The following is a 14261-nucleotide window of genomic DNA, read 5'->3' on the forward strand; positions in this document are numbered from 1 at the left end:
AGTGATCAATCATTTCCATATTTAAATTTTAAATAAATTCGATTTCCTTTTTATGTAAAAAAATTCTAAAGACTATAATAATATTATTATTTGTTGTTTGAAATTTATTTGAGGATAAAAAAATAAAAACATCAGACTTTTATACCTGATTTAGAATTTTGTCGTTATGAAAGATTTATTGAAGCTCATGTGATAGCTAAGTATCTCACAGAGCTTCTTATAGTAAAGCAGATACCCAGAAAAATTCATGGAATAAATATTTCACCGATTTTTCTATACAAACTATGAGTAATCGGTGCTTTTAACTTAACAAAATTAATCTTTACGAATAATCAGATTTTTTTTTTTTTTTTTATTTTTAAATATTTCTTTACAATTATCAACTGCATTAAATAACGTTAAAATAAAATATAAATCTATCTTAACTTACGGATATAAAATATAGAAAAAAAGCTATTCAATTGTAAACCAATTTCTCTTTTTATTCTATTTTTCATATTATAATCATAGTATGGCTTCAAAAATACATTGAAAGTGGTTACATTGTTTTTCACATACATATTTCGAATTTTTCATTTATGAAATATAAAAAAAAAAAAAAGAAATATGAGGTAGATGATTTAATAACACTACACAATATCGATGTTATTAATATACTGACGTAATAAAGAGGTGTTAAAATATATTGAGTGGCTGATTTAATTTTTTTCTTCTTGCAGTTGAGTGTGCTTCGTGGAAGTACACATCAATTAAATCACACTAGTTGATGCATTATTTAACAAGTGAAAAAATAATAACAATTTAATTTTTTCATGATTGACATCAATGAATCTAGAATTTTTTTTTATGCTATGCATATAAAAATGACTATCTTTCAATTTTACTTTTACTCATTTTTTTTAAACTCTTTTGAGTATTAGAACCATGGTCCCATCCAGTCTTAAATCGATTTAATTCAGCTGAACGTGTTAATTGTTGTCCTTGAATTTCTAAAAATTCATCACCATTTAAACATTCTTTTGTCGCTTTCAATGGATGTGAAATGGGACTGAGTGAATTGCGTCCACGTTGCGGTATTGCAGGTGTAGCAAATGATGACCTAAAAAAAGTTATTTTTCGAGCCATTTTATAAATAGTAAAAAGAATATTAACAATGAAAATAATTATATGATACCACTTGTCATGACTTATTACACTACTTGAAGTAAAAGTTAAAAATCCTTAAGTAATATAAAATAAAAAGGAGTAACCGATAAAAAATTTTTATTATTTGATTATTAATTCAGCTAAAAATAGAGAATATTTTTTTGTACAATTATTATCTTTATTTAATAAATATATATCTTGTACACATATTTACTAGATTAATTTATGAGCATAAAGAATAATTGTTTACCTATTTTTACTGCTTGGTAGTCGAGACGGATCGATAGGAGCAAGACGGATATTTTTTGGCCAAATCGCGGGACAAACAGGTGCTTGCCATGCCGAGTGCCTCTGTGGTGTACGAAACGGTGATTCTTTACGTTTGGATTGGAGTTTAGATGCTGAATTCATATTTCTTCCAAAACCTTTCGGCGATGGGCAAAAAATAGTAAAATATTTTTAAATATGTTTATGAAATAGTTTTAAATATGTTTTATATTCTTTTATAGCATGAAAAAAGCTCGAAAGTTCTCACCATGAGGTGTAGAAAGCTCTAAAAGATGTCCAGCATATCGAATGGGTGTAGTTTGTAAAGTGCAAAAACTTTCCCGGGTCGATACGGCGAAAGGTACAGGACTAACAACAACTTTCTTATTAAAAACCGTACCAAGTTTATTTCTACCATGCTGAGGAGTTTTTTCATGTCTTTCTAGTTTAACCTCAACATCATTATCATCATCATCATCATCATCATTATCATCATCGTCATTTGTATCATCAACGTTGTTATCATCAACGCCATCATCATCACCAATAATAATACTATTGGAATTAGCGTTTTTATTGTATTTAAGTGCTTTCGATGAAGCAGTGCTATTACATATTCGTTCAGTCAATTGGAACGATTGAAACATATTGGCACTACTTTTTCTACTGTTACTTTTATTAATTATTGTACCTCTACCATTCTTTCGTCCACTATACGTTGGTGCTGGTGTAATTTTTAATACTTCGTCTAAATTCTTATTTAATAAATCATTCCCGTCATAATTTTTCTCTAGTTCTCCATAAATATACTCTATTATCCGATCAATTACTTGTTCTCGCTTTTCATGCAGTAAATGTTGATTTTTTGAAGAATCATTTGAAGACTAAAAAAAATTAGTTATTGAATTAAGATGTTAATTTTAAATTGATATTTTAAAATTATATTTAATAATTCACATTTTAAAAATGATTATAAATAACGGAAAGTGCTATTAAAATTAAGTTTTTTTTTAATCACAGCATTAGCCATTGATGAAGGGTAGAATAAAATTAATTTTCTTTATGCTTATAATTTCCTCAACTATACTCAGCACTTTAATTGACATTTTAATTTTAATTGTGACAAATTTCCATGTTAAAAAGGCTGATGAAGAAAAAGAGATGCAAACAATGAGGGAAAGATTGCAAAAATTAACATTGCGTGAGTAAAGATAAAAGTGATTAACATGACTGAAACATTGATTTTGATTTGAATATTTCAAAAAAATAACAGTAATTAAACAAGAAAAAATTATTTTACCTTTTGAAAGAAGACGTCTTCAGAAGATTGAACGTCAGATGATTTAAGTGGAGAAAAATTATCCTTCTCCTCATTATTTGTAACCGTTTCAGTATCTTCAGCTTCAAGAGTCATACTCTTACCAACAATTCTGTAATGAGGAATTTGTGCTTTCCATTGGTTACATTCTTCAACAACATCTCCAACAGGCACTGGCTCATTCTCATTATATAAAGTTCTTTCAACTGCATGCCACAAGTCCAAAACTTTGCGTGTGGCTGCTTCTTCTATTTCTTCCGGCCATGAGAACGAAGTTGCTCTGCTATTAATATCTGTGCTTGATGAAGCAGTTTCAATAGCAGGCCAAGGGCTTTTTCGCGTGGGACTTAATTCAGGAAAAAAGCTACTATCTATCACATCAGTTTTCCGACGAACTGTCATCATTGATTTTTTCCTTAAGTTTTCTTTTGATAATCTAAGTATGACAAATTACTTAAAGATATCCTTTGAGATAAAGTTTTCAGCAATTAAGAAAATTTACATAATTATATGATACACTTACAGAGCCTTTGGAGTCCTTTTAGACATTTCATTGTGTTTTTAATTATGCAAATCGTTGTAAAATTGAATTATAAAAATCTATATAACCAAATGTGTACATAAATCATTTCTTATTACTTCATTTGATTGTTTAGTTTGTGTTTACTCACGTTCAATTTATTGATTAATTCATATCCACATAATCCAATTTAAGTAAACAAATATTTCATATTTTAACCTCAAATATAAATATACTCTTTTCACAGTCAACTATTTAAAAAATATTTCATGGTACTGATTATTTTTAATATCACAACTGAATTATCAATAATAATAGTGAACAATAAATTTATTCATCATGAGTTCAGTTCAGAACCTTCCAGTAGCGTTTAGTTTGTGTACATAGACGAGACTGAACTTGAGTTCGAGCGTGCGCGCGTTTTTATTCAATAGAAGTTTGGATAATCTATTGTTTTCAAGGGCATCATGAAGTTCATATATCTGATAATTATTGCACTGACTCGCAAATATAGTGCTAAGTAATTGCGTGAGATTGCGGATAATCAAACGTCTGACCTTTCTCAAACTTTTTCACTGAAACACTTGTGTTCCGGTTTCATGTCCGAACGCTATCTCACTAGACCCTCTAGCGTAACTTTTTCGAACTACATGAGATTGCCGTCAGTTGTCATTTGATAGATATTTTGATAACTCATAATTAGTTTGTCAATAAAACAAATTAACACTTAAAAAAGTTCTTTTATGACATTGAAAACGATAGCTTATATTAATTTTTCTTATAATAAATTGAAACAACTACAATAATGGCTACTGAAGAGAACTTTGAACAGGTAAATACATGTAAACATTTCTTAACCTCTAAAATTTATCTGTTTGTTTAGTATTGTTTTATTTGTAATTTTGTTTTAATTTATTATGGAAATTACTGTGTACTTAAGTTTTGCTTTATTTATTTAGCTATATCATATATAATACTCAAACTTCATTTTTAAATATTATTAACGTTGCATGTTTGTTGAATATTACGAGCAATTATTTTTATAAATATTTATCAAGATCTTTTTTTTCTTTTTCATTTATTAATTAAATATTACATTGATGGTTTTTTTTTTCAGTTTGAGGATGAAGAATCTGAATTGCCAATAGGAGGAACATTACCTAGTGGACGTAAACGTTTATTCTCCAAAGAACTTCGTTGTATGATGTATGGCTTTGGTGATGACCAGAATCCCTATACAGAGAGTGTAGACTTATTAGAAGATTTAGTGATTGAATATATAACTGAAATGACCCATAGAGCAATGGAAATTGGACGAACAGGTCGAGTACAAGTTGAAGATGTTGTATTTTTAGGTAAAAATGAAGCTTTCTTATAAATTACAATAATATAACAACATCATCAAGTACAAAATTCGATTTTTTTTAGTGAGAAAAGATCCGAGGAAATATGCAAGAGTGAAAGATCTTCTCACTATGAACGAAGAGTTAAAGAAGGCTCGAAAAGCGTTTGATGAAGTTAAATATGCAGGTAACATTACTCAATGAACGTTTCTTTTATGCTGATTGCCACAAGATACCGTCTAAAATAGCATGTATGGATTTTTTGTTTTATGCTGTTAATTATTGTATTTTAATGACGTCTATAAATATTTAGCACAATAGAATAGAATACTATTTGCTTTATAATTCTTTTTTTCTGAATAGTATTATGAAAATATTTTTTAAGTTTAGCATTCAACTTATCAAATAAAAGCAGCATTGATTGTGTTATTGAGGTATGTTAAACTTAGTGATAAAACATGATTTTGTTTAAGAATATATTAAGCATGGTCAATGATCTTATTGTTATTTACATGAAATATTTGCATAAATGCATGATGTAAATGCATGTCATGTATGATTGTAAATCAAACTACATTGGTTTGCTGATCAAACTTGCTTGTAGAGCCAAAAATTTATCATTATACAAGTATTGTATCAATTTTTTATCACTATTTATTAAATTATCGTTCAATCTCTAGGTTGAATTCTAACGTTTTTACAATTTTTATATCATCAATATTTTTATTTTTAATATAAAAAACAAATAGATGATTTATTTTATGCAATTCAATTGTATTAATGTTACTTCACCTAGAGATATTGGTTTTAAAATAATTTAATTCTTGTCAAAGTCTTCAACGGCATTTTTCGCTGACAGAATAACATCATTTATACCAACGCCATGATACGAAGAACCACAAAGTGCTAAGGGTAACTTATTGGTGGAAATATAATGACGAATTCGTTCAATGCGTTTACTATGACCAACAATGTGCTGAGGAATACAATCCTTGAGGATCGAAGCGTCCACGTGTAAAGGATCTTCTTCTATTTTCAAAATACGTTTCACATGTTCAAGTGCTATAGACGTTAAATATTCTTCTGTTGGATTTTGGCCAAAGTAGTGATCGAACCATACACCACCCATCATGACTGACAGTACCTGTTAGTGTTTTAAATACAAATGCTCAGTAATGATTTTTTTTGCAATATATGAATTTTTTTTAATAAACAAAAAAAATAGAAACATACTGTTGAATTTAATCCAGATCGAATACTAGAATCAAAAATAACTCCTAAAATGGGTAGATTTTCTTTCGGTGGAACTAAAAATCCAAATCCATCCACTGGTAAAACATGTCCTGAAAATTCGATATTTATAACTCCTACAGTTACAAAGGGAATACCTCTTAATTCTTCAGCTAATTGAGGATGCTGTTGTTCAATGAGTGTTGCTAAATGATTTGCTGGTAAGCTAGAAATAATTTTTGAATATTTTTTAGCTTTTCCATTTGCTCGTACTTCAACGCAATCAGGTTGAAATGTAATATTTTCACAAATGTTATTTAAACATATATTTACATTTTTTAATTCTAGATATTCCTTTAATGTTTTAGGAATTACTTCTAAACCATCATCAATAGTCCAAACATTCCATTTTTCTAATTTTGATCGTTTAACTAGAGGTGACATAGTTTTTCTTTCGACACTTTGATTATCAAATTCTTTTATTTGCTCTTTATTATTGTTAAGATTTTGTTTTGCTTTTGCTTCTCTTTCTTTTTTTGATTTCTCGTATAGCGCACGACCCTCTTTCTTTATTTGCTGGTCTTCTTCTCTCCCAGTTTTTATTAATCCTTTAACAATTGTCCCATATTTTTGCTCTCCTTCAAAAACGCTTGGCATCAAAAATTTTACGCTAATTTTATGTGCATCACCTGCACAAATTCCACAGATCAAAGGACTTACAAGATAATCCGCGATATCTTGACCAAGTCTACGTGATACAAAACTGTGAACACTTTCATCTTCTTTTTGAACTTTTGGTGCTTTCCAATCAGTCCATAGACATGTAATTAGTGGTCGTTTAAATGGGGGTTTTATTTTAAACAAATCCATCATGCTGCTTGGTAATAGTACCAATTGATTGTTTGCATAAATATATCTTTTTCCTGAGATTGTATGATTTGTCGTAAAAGGTAAAATTTTATCACTTAAATTAAGATTTTCAACGAGTTTCAAGGTATTTGTAACAGGACCACTATTTCTTATTGTCCGTGGACCTTTCTCAAAAATAGCCCCTGATGGGGATTGACATGTTCGAATCCAACCTCCAACACGGTTAGAAGCTTCAAGAATTGTTATTGCACCAAGTCGTGAATTTTCCAGGGCATAATATGCTGCAGCTAATCCAGATATTCCTCCTCCAAGGACTGCAGTCATTTTCCTTATCTAGATCTTTTAAAAATATTTACATAATTTTAGCGATCATGAAAGCTGCAAAGTTTGTTTTCATTTAATTTGAAATTAATATTCAAGTACTAAATAATTACATCTATTTACATATAAAAAAATTAGTACATACTTGCACGAATAAATGAATTCTCTGTTGATTTTATTTCTCACGTAAGTTTCTACATGCAAGATGATTTTAATTTTTTAGAACAGACCGGTAGTGTGCATAATTGAAAAAATTAACCTATAAAACATCGTTGAAAATTTTCGAATAATATTCTGTGTCGGTAATGCAGAGTCCTGCTATTTTCCGGTCAATAGTTGTTGCTGTTCATAATCAAGTGTAGCCACGCCCCCAAGTCATTGTACGCATGCGCAAAAATAAAAATAGAGAAATGGAGGGAAGCTTTAAATTCTTGTCACTTCATCTTTAATATCGATGGGCGAAAAGCCAGATTTTCTCCACTCTTAAATTGAAATCGACGTATTGTCTATTTCAATAATTCAAGATTTATTTAATAATTCAATCGAACAAAATTTATTTACCAATGACAATGGCAGATTCTATAAAAATTTAATTTATTCTTTCCGTGGCTAAAAAAAAATGATAAAAAATTCCTTTCAAATTTAGTCGTAAAAATTTCCAACTCATACCTATAAATATTGAGATTCTCATTTATTTTCTACGTTTTTATGGTTAATATATTTTTTTCAAACATCATCATTTCGATGATTTTTTTATTAAAATAAAATTCTCTAGTACTTGTGCATTTCTATTTTTATTTTTTAAATAAGCATCAAATTGACTATGGATTTATTCTACTTCAATTTCTTTCTTCGATACGGATATGCTCTTTTATTAGGTAATTTATATTAGTCACAAATTCAATAGTTTTATAAATTCAATGTAATAACAAAATGAATTGAAAATTACATCAATTTCAAATTGATTTTTTTTTATATATACACACGAATCGAACAGTTTTATTGGCGTATAAAGTGATTTCATATTTTATTAAAATCTTTTGCCGTTCTGAGCTATTCATTTTATCCAAGAAAAACCAACTTCCAATTGTTTCCCTTGAAAATATCTTCAATAATAATTTATACAGTTATAAAGGACTATTTTCAAATAATAGAAGAAGCAATCAATCACCTATCAATATCATTACTCGGAATACAATTGTAATTAAAACTTTAGAACCACTGAGATGGATTGGATATTCTACTCAACCAATGGCTATGATAATGAATAATGATGGCATTACAGGTACTTTTACATTCAAATTTAGTTATAATGAAAGACTATTGTTTTTATTGTTTAAAATGAAATTATTTTAAAAGTTATTACCGTCTATATAAAAATTCTTTTTTAAAGCCATATTCAATTTTTAAATAATCCTTATCGATTTTTAAAGTAGTTATCCTGTGAAAGCAATTACTTGCAATTTTTTTAATTGCATCATTTTTATAAAATAATTTTTAAAAAAACATTTTTCTTTGAACAAAAAAAAAATCTGACATCTAGAAATTTTTTTTTTATTTAATAACGAATGTTTAATCACGACATTTAAAGCATTTTTTAGAAAAATAAAAATATAGTATTTATAGTTCATAGTATTTTACCGTTATAGTTTTTCAATAAATATTTCAGAACGAAATTTACGATTAAGTTTAAAAAATAATCAGAATATTAATAAATATGCAATTAATGCTTCAATAAAATTTCACACAATTTTGACGTTGAGTTATTGAACAAAAAATTAATGAAATTAATTTTCCGATATCAAATTGAAGAATAGTAATGTAAATGTATTGGTACAGATCTGTACAAAGAATTGTTTCGAATTATAAAAAAAAATTATTCATAATACTTTCCAGATATTATTGAATATCGTATTATAAATAATTTTAAAATATAATTCCACGAAAGTTTTGATATTTATTGGATACTTTTTTTCATATATAATTAATTCTATTTGGCTGGGGTGAAATGAATTTTTATACGATCTCTCGAGGGATAACTACCTTAGAGTAAATATTTTTTTATTAATATTTTATACAACATAATTATAATGAAAACTCAAAAACTTTAATTTGATTTTAAAGTCTCAATACGTGGGTTCTGGTCGACAGAATCAAAGCCTCACATTGAAGGAGGGCTCTTGAAGGGTCGTTATTACTTTCATTCAATAACATTTCATTGGAAAAGCTTTCATAATGATGGTAGTGAACATAGTTTTGATAACATTAAATATCCTCTTGAAATGCAAGTGATGCATGTGAAAGAAAATTTCAAATCCTTGAGTGAAGCTATGCAACGAAATAATACTAAAAAAGATAATAATAATATTGCTATTATTTCTTACATATTTCAAGTAAATATTTTTACTTATTTTATTAAGAAAAAAAAAAATAGTAATAATGAATTAAATAAAATGATAGTGAGAGATTTTATTCTTTTATTATTTCCATTGGCACAGATCAAAGACCAAAAAAATGCATTACTTGAACCAATATTGATGAATCTATCTCGGGTAGAAAAAACTTATTCAAAAGTTTATATCCCTCCGATTCATCTTGATAGTGTGTTGCCTTTATTCGAAAGTAAATATTATAGTTATAAAGGTTCATTAACTCAACCACCCTACTGTGAAATTGTAACATGGATTATTCATCCGGAGCCATTAGTTATATCTTCATTGCAAGTAAATTAGTTTATTTTTTGATTATATAATTAAATAAGGATTTAATTTCCTATCTCAAAGGAGTCAATTTTTATTATATTCTCAGATGGCGGAATTTTGTAATTTACACTCAACAAATGGCTTAATGATTCGTAATTCAAGATCTATTCAAAGTTTAAATGATCGTAATGTGTTTTTTATTGAAAATAATTAATCTTTACTATTAATAGAGAACCCACAAACAACACAATATGGTTATAAACATATATATATATTTTTGTGTCTTTATAATACATATATTTTTATTATGGACAATATTTTTTTCATCATCGATCCACTATAATTACACAATCATTTTTTATTACTGTACACTGAATTTTTTTTTTTTATCGTCTTTATCACATTTATATAATTGAAATAATATGTAAGAAAAATAACAAATAGACCATTGATAAAAAAAATATATATATGTGAAAATAATTCATTTCGTATTTTTTATTTTTATAATTTTTTTTATTTTATTATATATCTTTTTATTATTTTTTTTATTTTGCAAAAAATACTTTGAAAGGCGGTATTGGACGTGATGATTATCAATATGAATTTATTATGTACATAATATGATTTAAGACATCACGAACAAAAATCCAATAGAAAATTTTTCATCTCTTTATATATATAATATTTATATTCATAAAGAAATAAAAAGTATTTATTATTAGAAATGTGTGTACGAAGATGTGTGAATTTTAGAAAATTCAGAAAAAGTGTAACATTTTTACATACATAAAATAGTATTCATTTCATTCTGATTAAATGTACAATATTTTAAATACTTTATCGAGTAATAAACAAAAGTAATTATTCTTTTTGTTCAATCCAACACTGCATAATAATTGGAACAATTCAATTATTCCAACAATAATCAATAATTAAACTCATTTATAATATTAATAACGATTCGTGCAATTTACATAATATACAAAAGTTAACACTTGCTAATAGAATAAAATTATTATTTTTTATCATTATAGAAAACAAATGTAATTATGTAATTTTGCATTTGAATTAATTATAGCATCACATTTTCTTCTTTTTTTACATTACTTTCATATTTTAATCACCAACTACTATATTAACAACTCCATTAACCTCAAAACAATTTAAATTTTTTAGTGCACCAAATAAAGTGTTGACCTGAGCAATTAATAACTATCAATTATGAAAAATAATAAATATAATTAAAAATGAATATGTTTAAAATAGAATAAAAAAGATACAAACTGCATGATAGACATTTTAATAGTTTTGTTGTCACACATATTAAACTCACTCATACTGATTTGGCTCTATTGATCACAATCTATTTGCGAGTACATGTGTATTAATGAATTTTACACAATTGCAAATACACACAAAGATGAATTTCCTATCTATCTACAGCTATCAACAATGCATTTTAACAAAAACGGCAGTACATTAGTTGGTTTCAGCTTCTCTGTTTCGAAATGTTTGACAGAGAATCGTTGCAGTTATTATTCCAAAAGTCTAAAATGAAAATAATTTAAAAAAATTATATTTGTGTTAAACTCAAGCATATGATTATTTTTAACTTTAAACAGAGACAATAGTCAATATAGGTTAACATTTGGATTTTCAAACTAGGTTAACCCATCATGTAATTGACAACTTTTAATTTTTATTCTATTGCTTTCTACCTGAATTACAGCCATCCCTATGCCAAGAAAAACCAATTTTAAACTTTCATTGCGCAGCCACTCAGTAGCTCGTTCGAGGCACCCCTGAAATAGTTATTGATAATATTAGAAAATTGTTACATCAAAAAATAAATAAAAGAAGAAAATGATAAAATATATGATAGTAAACACGAGATGAGCAGATAATAAACTTACTTCTTTATTTCGATACTCTTTATGTGCTTCAACCTCACCAGCTTGGCAAGCAGCTTCATCTTTTGGCTGTGGATGTAACCATGGTTTTTCGTACTGCCAGATATTCAACAAATTTTCATTACATCAAGCCAATGTCCAGTGTAATTAAATGAATAATTATAGATAATAATTCCATTATCTTAATTAAAATTTTTGAATGACAATTTGATAATATTCATACTCACATCTTTGTGAAAAACTCTCGACACAACACTCATTGGACTGCCAACATTTTTGGACTACAAATAAATAAATGAATTTTAATCATAAAATCTACTAAATTTAATTGACATTTTAATCCAATTCAATTAGCTTCTGCTATTTAAAAACATTCCACTATCTTACCTCGTGGTTTTTGAGTACACAACACGTAAGAGGAACATTCCTTCTCAACCCAGACAACTTGCCATCCCTCCACCATGCAGTTCCATTGTAATCATTATCACCATAAATTCCGCAGCAATTGAACTATGAAAGACTATCATTATTATTCATTCTAAAAATATTTGATTACTTTTTTATTCTACTAGTTGATACCTATTTCTTTTCAATTTGTCTAAAATTCATGTCATTCTCGTGTCATAACATTTATTAATAGAATCTGATGTTAGAAAATTAAAAGATCAATCAATATTCAATTACCTTATATTGAGCGAAATCAAGACTATGAGTAAAAGGAAGATCACTCGTTAAGTCGTGACCATAATGATCACCTAATCGCTCTAATAGTCTATTTTCTAATCCAGAAAGTGCTCGGTAAGATAAAAAACCACCAACGGCTGCAGTTACTAATTCTGGTATTATTAATCCCACTAACATTGCAATATACTAAAACAAAATTCAAAGAAAGCATTTATAATAAACATATAACATATACGTATGCACATTGAATAAAATATGATAGAATGGAATAACTGACAAAGAATATTATCAAAATAAGTATAATGAAATTGATGATACATTAAATTTATTACTTACGACAGCTAGAATGCATTGACTTCCATGGAGGGGTGCACAACATCCAAGAAAACCTACTATCAAGACAACTATTCCACCACCCAGTAAAATATAAGACAAAACTTGAACAGTATGATGAGGCGATAAACTTTTGACAAATAGATTTAACAAATGTTCACTACTTGGGTCAAACATTAACCAAGTGCCCATCACGATCACCATAAATCCAGTCAACTATAAATCATCAATAATATCACATGGAATTGATTATTTTCTGGCTATCAATTATTTTAGTGGATTGTAGAAAAGATTTCCAAAATTACCCATATTAGAAGATTGAAAATAAAAACGGCGATCTTCAAATACTTCATGATTTATGATTATTTATGTCATACGCAGTTCATCGATTGGAGAATATTGTCAAAGTAATTGAGTTCTTCTAATATTGTTGTAATCAAAGGTTGAGTATTTTATTAGATATTTCAATATATTGTATGACGTCGAAGCTTGAAAGAGCACACCATTTTTCAAAGCTTTCTGTATGGGAAAATAAAAGATTAATTTACCTTCTAAGTTTAGAGTAAATATATTAAAGTAATAAGAGAATTTATTGCTTGACGGTGGAAGAGTTTAATGATATTTTTTTTTTAATTTCAAAAAAGAAATAACAACGAGAACGATCTCTTCGGTGTAGGCATATAAAATGTAAGCTTGTCATAAACACAAAGTGCACTTAATTATTCAGTAGTGAAGATAAAAAAAAGTCAGACAATGCTAAAGATGATATTCTGAGATATAACGTATTTGCAATATTTTCTTTTCTACTCTGTTAATTACAAACTAACGATTAATAATTACTGAATAGATACTGTAATGAACTTTATTTCTTTATTCATTACGTTATCTCATCTATGTATTGAAATGCGTGTTAATAAAAGTGGCCTAATTAGTTTCAGAGTTACAGGTGGCATTATCCCGATGACATAGTACTAAAAGCTCTACGAACAAAATTTAAAGAAAACATGTCAATATTAATTCACCAACTATTTTCGACATTTTCAAAGTAATTAGCTTTTAAATACACATTTGACATTTCAAAGTAAATATTCAACTTCCAGGTAATTTTTCTTTTATTCCAAAGTTCACACCCTTACCATTGAAATTCACCAAAAACATTGACTTGAGATTGAACTAGAGGTGATTGAAAAATTATTTCACATAACTGTTGCACTCACAAGAGAACTTCCGCTTCATTAAGCCCGGTTATTTCCACCCTAGAAGGACGAAAGAATACTGAACGCGTAGTGTTGATACCCCAACTGGGTTATCATCTGTCCGGGTGATACTGTCTTTCTCCTACTTGTTCTCAACTCATATACTTCTATACGCTCCCCTCCAGAGTATGGAATCAAATGGTCCAGATGCGGCTGCGCTATGGAGAAGCAGCGCTAACACTTTAGTTATGTACATGGAGAAATCTCACATTCGATCATATTGACTTATAATTTTTTATTCTAAATACTTGAATGTTTTTCGATGCAATTAATTATTATCTAAAAACGCAATTAAAATTTTTTATTGTATAAATAATTATTTATATAACATCAACATTCCATTTTATAATAAATGTATTTT

At 27.7% G+C, this 14261-nt stretch overlaps 5 protein-coding genes across 7 annotated transcripts; 2 read left to right on the forward strand and 3 right to left on the reverse strand.

Annotated features, from left to right (window-relative positions):
* Positions 1-621: 621 nt before the first annotated feature.
* On the reverse strand, positions 622-3860 carry LOC118067773 (altered inheritance of mitochondria protein 44-like). 2 transcript variants are annotated; one of them, XM_035084704.1, is made up of 6 exons: positions 3403-3860; positions 3255-3331; positions 2714-3167; positions 1682-2297; positions 1397-1571; positions 622-1099 (listed from the first exon to the last, which is right to left on the reverse strand). In XM_035084704.1, the coding sequence occupies exons 2-6, from the start codon at positions 3278-3280 to the stop codon at positions 868-870; spliced, it is 1503 nt and encodes a 500-aa protein (XP_034940595.1). In that variant the 5' UTR covers positions 3281-3331; positions 3403-3860; the 3' UTR covers positions 622-867. The 2 variants fall into 2 exon arrangements, with proteins under 2 accessions (XP_034940595.1, XP_034940594.1); XM_035084703.1 differs by having other exon boundaries at positions 3255-3860.
* Positions 3861-3890: 30 nt separating this feature from the next.
* Taf13 (TATA-box binding protein associated factor 13) lies at positions 3891-5822 on the forward strand. 2 transcript variants are annotated; one of them, XM_035084706.1, is made up of 4 exons: positions 3891-4083; positions 4369-4606; positions 4680-4781; positions 5454-5822. In XM_035084706.1, the coding sequence occupies exons 1-4, from the start codon at positions 4057-4059 to the stop codon at positions 5456-5458; spliced, it is 372 nt and encodes a 123-aa protein (XP_034940597.1). In that variant the 5' UTR covers positions 3891-4056; the 3' UTR covers positions 5459-5822. The 2 variants fall into 2 exon arrangements, with proteins under 2 accessions (XP_034940597.1, XP_034940596.1); XM_035084705.1 differs by lacking the exon at positions 5454-5822 and having other exon boundaries at positions 4680-5273.
* Positions 5382-7329, reverse strand: Ppox (protoporphyrinogen oxidase). Its single transcript, XM_035084701.1, has 3 exons — positions 7161-7329; positions 5828-7033; positions 5382-5738 (listed from the first exon to the last, which is right to left on the reverse strand). Exons 2-3 carry the CDS (start codon positions 7016-7018, stop codon positions 5412-5414), a joined length of 1518 nt encoding a protein of 505 aa, XP_034940592.1. The 5' UTR covers positions 7019-7033; positions 7161-7329; the 3' UTR covers positions 5382-5411.
* An 818-nt stretch (positions 7330-8147) lies between these two features.
* On the forward strand, positions 8148-9956 carry LOC118067766 (carbonic anhydrase 13-like). Its single transcript, XM_035084692.1, has 4 exons — positions 8148-8300; positions 9140-9408; positions 9514-9738; positions 9824-9956. The coding sequence occupies exons 1-4, from the start codon at positions 8267-8269 to the stop codon at positions 9929-9931; spliced, it is 636 nt and encodes a 211-aa protein (XP_034940583.1). The 5' UTR covers positions 8148-8266; the 3' UTR covers positions 9932-9956.
* A 582-nt stretch (positions 9957-10538) lies between these two features.
* Positions 10539-13954, reverse strand: LOC118067835 (CD9 antigen-like). The gene is made up of 9 exons (XM_035084805.1): positions 13781-13954; positions 12950-13163; positions 12648-12860; positions 12312-12497; positions 12015-12137; positions 11855-11908; positions 11631-11723; positions 11436-11519; positions 10539-11265 (listed from the first exon to the last, which is right to left on the reverse strand). Exons 2-9 carry the CDS (start codon positions 12995-12997, stop codon positions 11197-11199), a joined length of 870 nt encoding a protein of 289 aa, XP_034940696.1. The 5' UTR covers positions 12998-13163; positions 13781-13954; the 3' UTR covers positions 10539-11196.
* Positions 13955-14261: the final 307 nt, after the last annotated feature.

This window comes from Chelonus insularis, unplaced genomic scaffold, assembly GCF_013357705.1.
Source record: "Chelonus insularis isolate UGA/USDA-ARS -01 unplaced genomic scaffold, ASM1335770v1 contig_397_pilon, whole genome shotgun sequence".
NCBI classification, from domain to species: Eukaryota; Metazoa; Arthropoda; class Insecta; order Hymenoptera; family Braconidae; genus Chelonus; species Chelonus insularis.

Coding starts and splice junctions, on each gene's coding strand:
- LOC118067773 (XM_035084704.1), bottom strand. CDS start 3,280: ATGTCTAAAAGGACTCCAAAGGCTCT. Junction 3,168..3,254: donor AAAAGGACTCCAAAGGCTCT/GTAAGTGTATCA, acceptor TGTCATACTTAG/ATTATCAAAAGAAAACTTAA. Junction 1,100..1,396: donor CTACCAAGCAGTAAAAATAG/GTAAACAATTAT, acceptor AACTTTTTTTAG/GTCATCATTTGCTACACCTG.
- Taf13 (XM_035084705.1), top strand. CDS start 4,057: ATGGCTACTGAAGAGAACTTTGAACAG. Junction 4,084..4,368: donor CTGAAGAGAACTTTGAACAG/GTAAATACATGT, acceptor TTTTTTTTTCAG/TTTGAGGATGAAGAATCTGA. Junction 4,607..4,679: donor TGAAGATGTTGTATTTTTAG/GTAAAAATGAAG, acceptor GATTTTTTTTAG/TGAGAAAAGATCCGAGGAAA.
- Ppox (XM_035084701.1), bottom strand. CDS start 7,018: ATGACTGCAGTCCTTGGAGGAGGAATATCTGGATTAGCTGCAGCATAT. Junction 5,739..5,827: donor GATCTGGATTAAATTCAACA/GTATGTTTCTAT, acceptor AAACACTAACAG/GTACTGTCAGTCATGATGGG.
- LOC118067766 (XM_035084692.1), top strand. CDS start 8,267: ATGGCTATGATAATGAATAATGATGGCATTACAG. Junction 8,301..9,139: donor GAATAATGATGGCATTACAG/GTACTTTTACAT, acceptor TTGATTTTAAAG/TCTCAATACGTGGGTTCTGG. Junction 9,409..9,513: donor TTATTTCTTACATATTTCAA/GTAAATATTTTT, acceptor CCATTGGCACAG/ATCAAAGACCAAAAAAATGC.
- LOC118067835 (XM_035084805.1), bottom strand. CDS start 12,997: ATGAAGTATTTGAAGATCGCCGTTTTTATTTTCAATCTTCTAATATGG. Junction 12,138..12,311: donor TTGATTTCGCTCAATATAAG/GTAATTGAATAT, acceptor AGTCTTTCATAG/TTCAATTGCTGCGGAATTTA. Junction 11,909..12,014: donor GTGTACTCAAAAACCACGAG/GTAAGATAGTGG, acceptor ATTTATTTGTAG/TCCAAAAATGTTGGCAGTCC.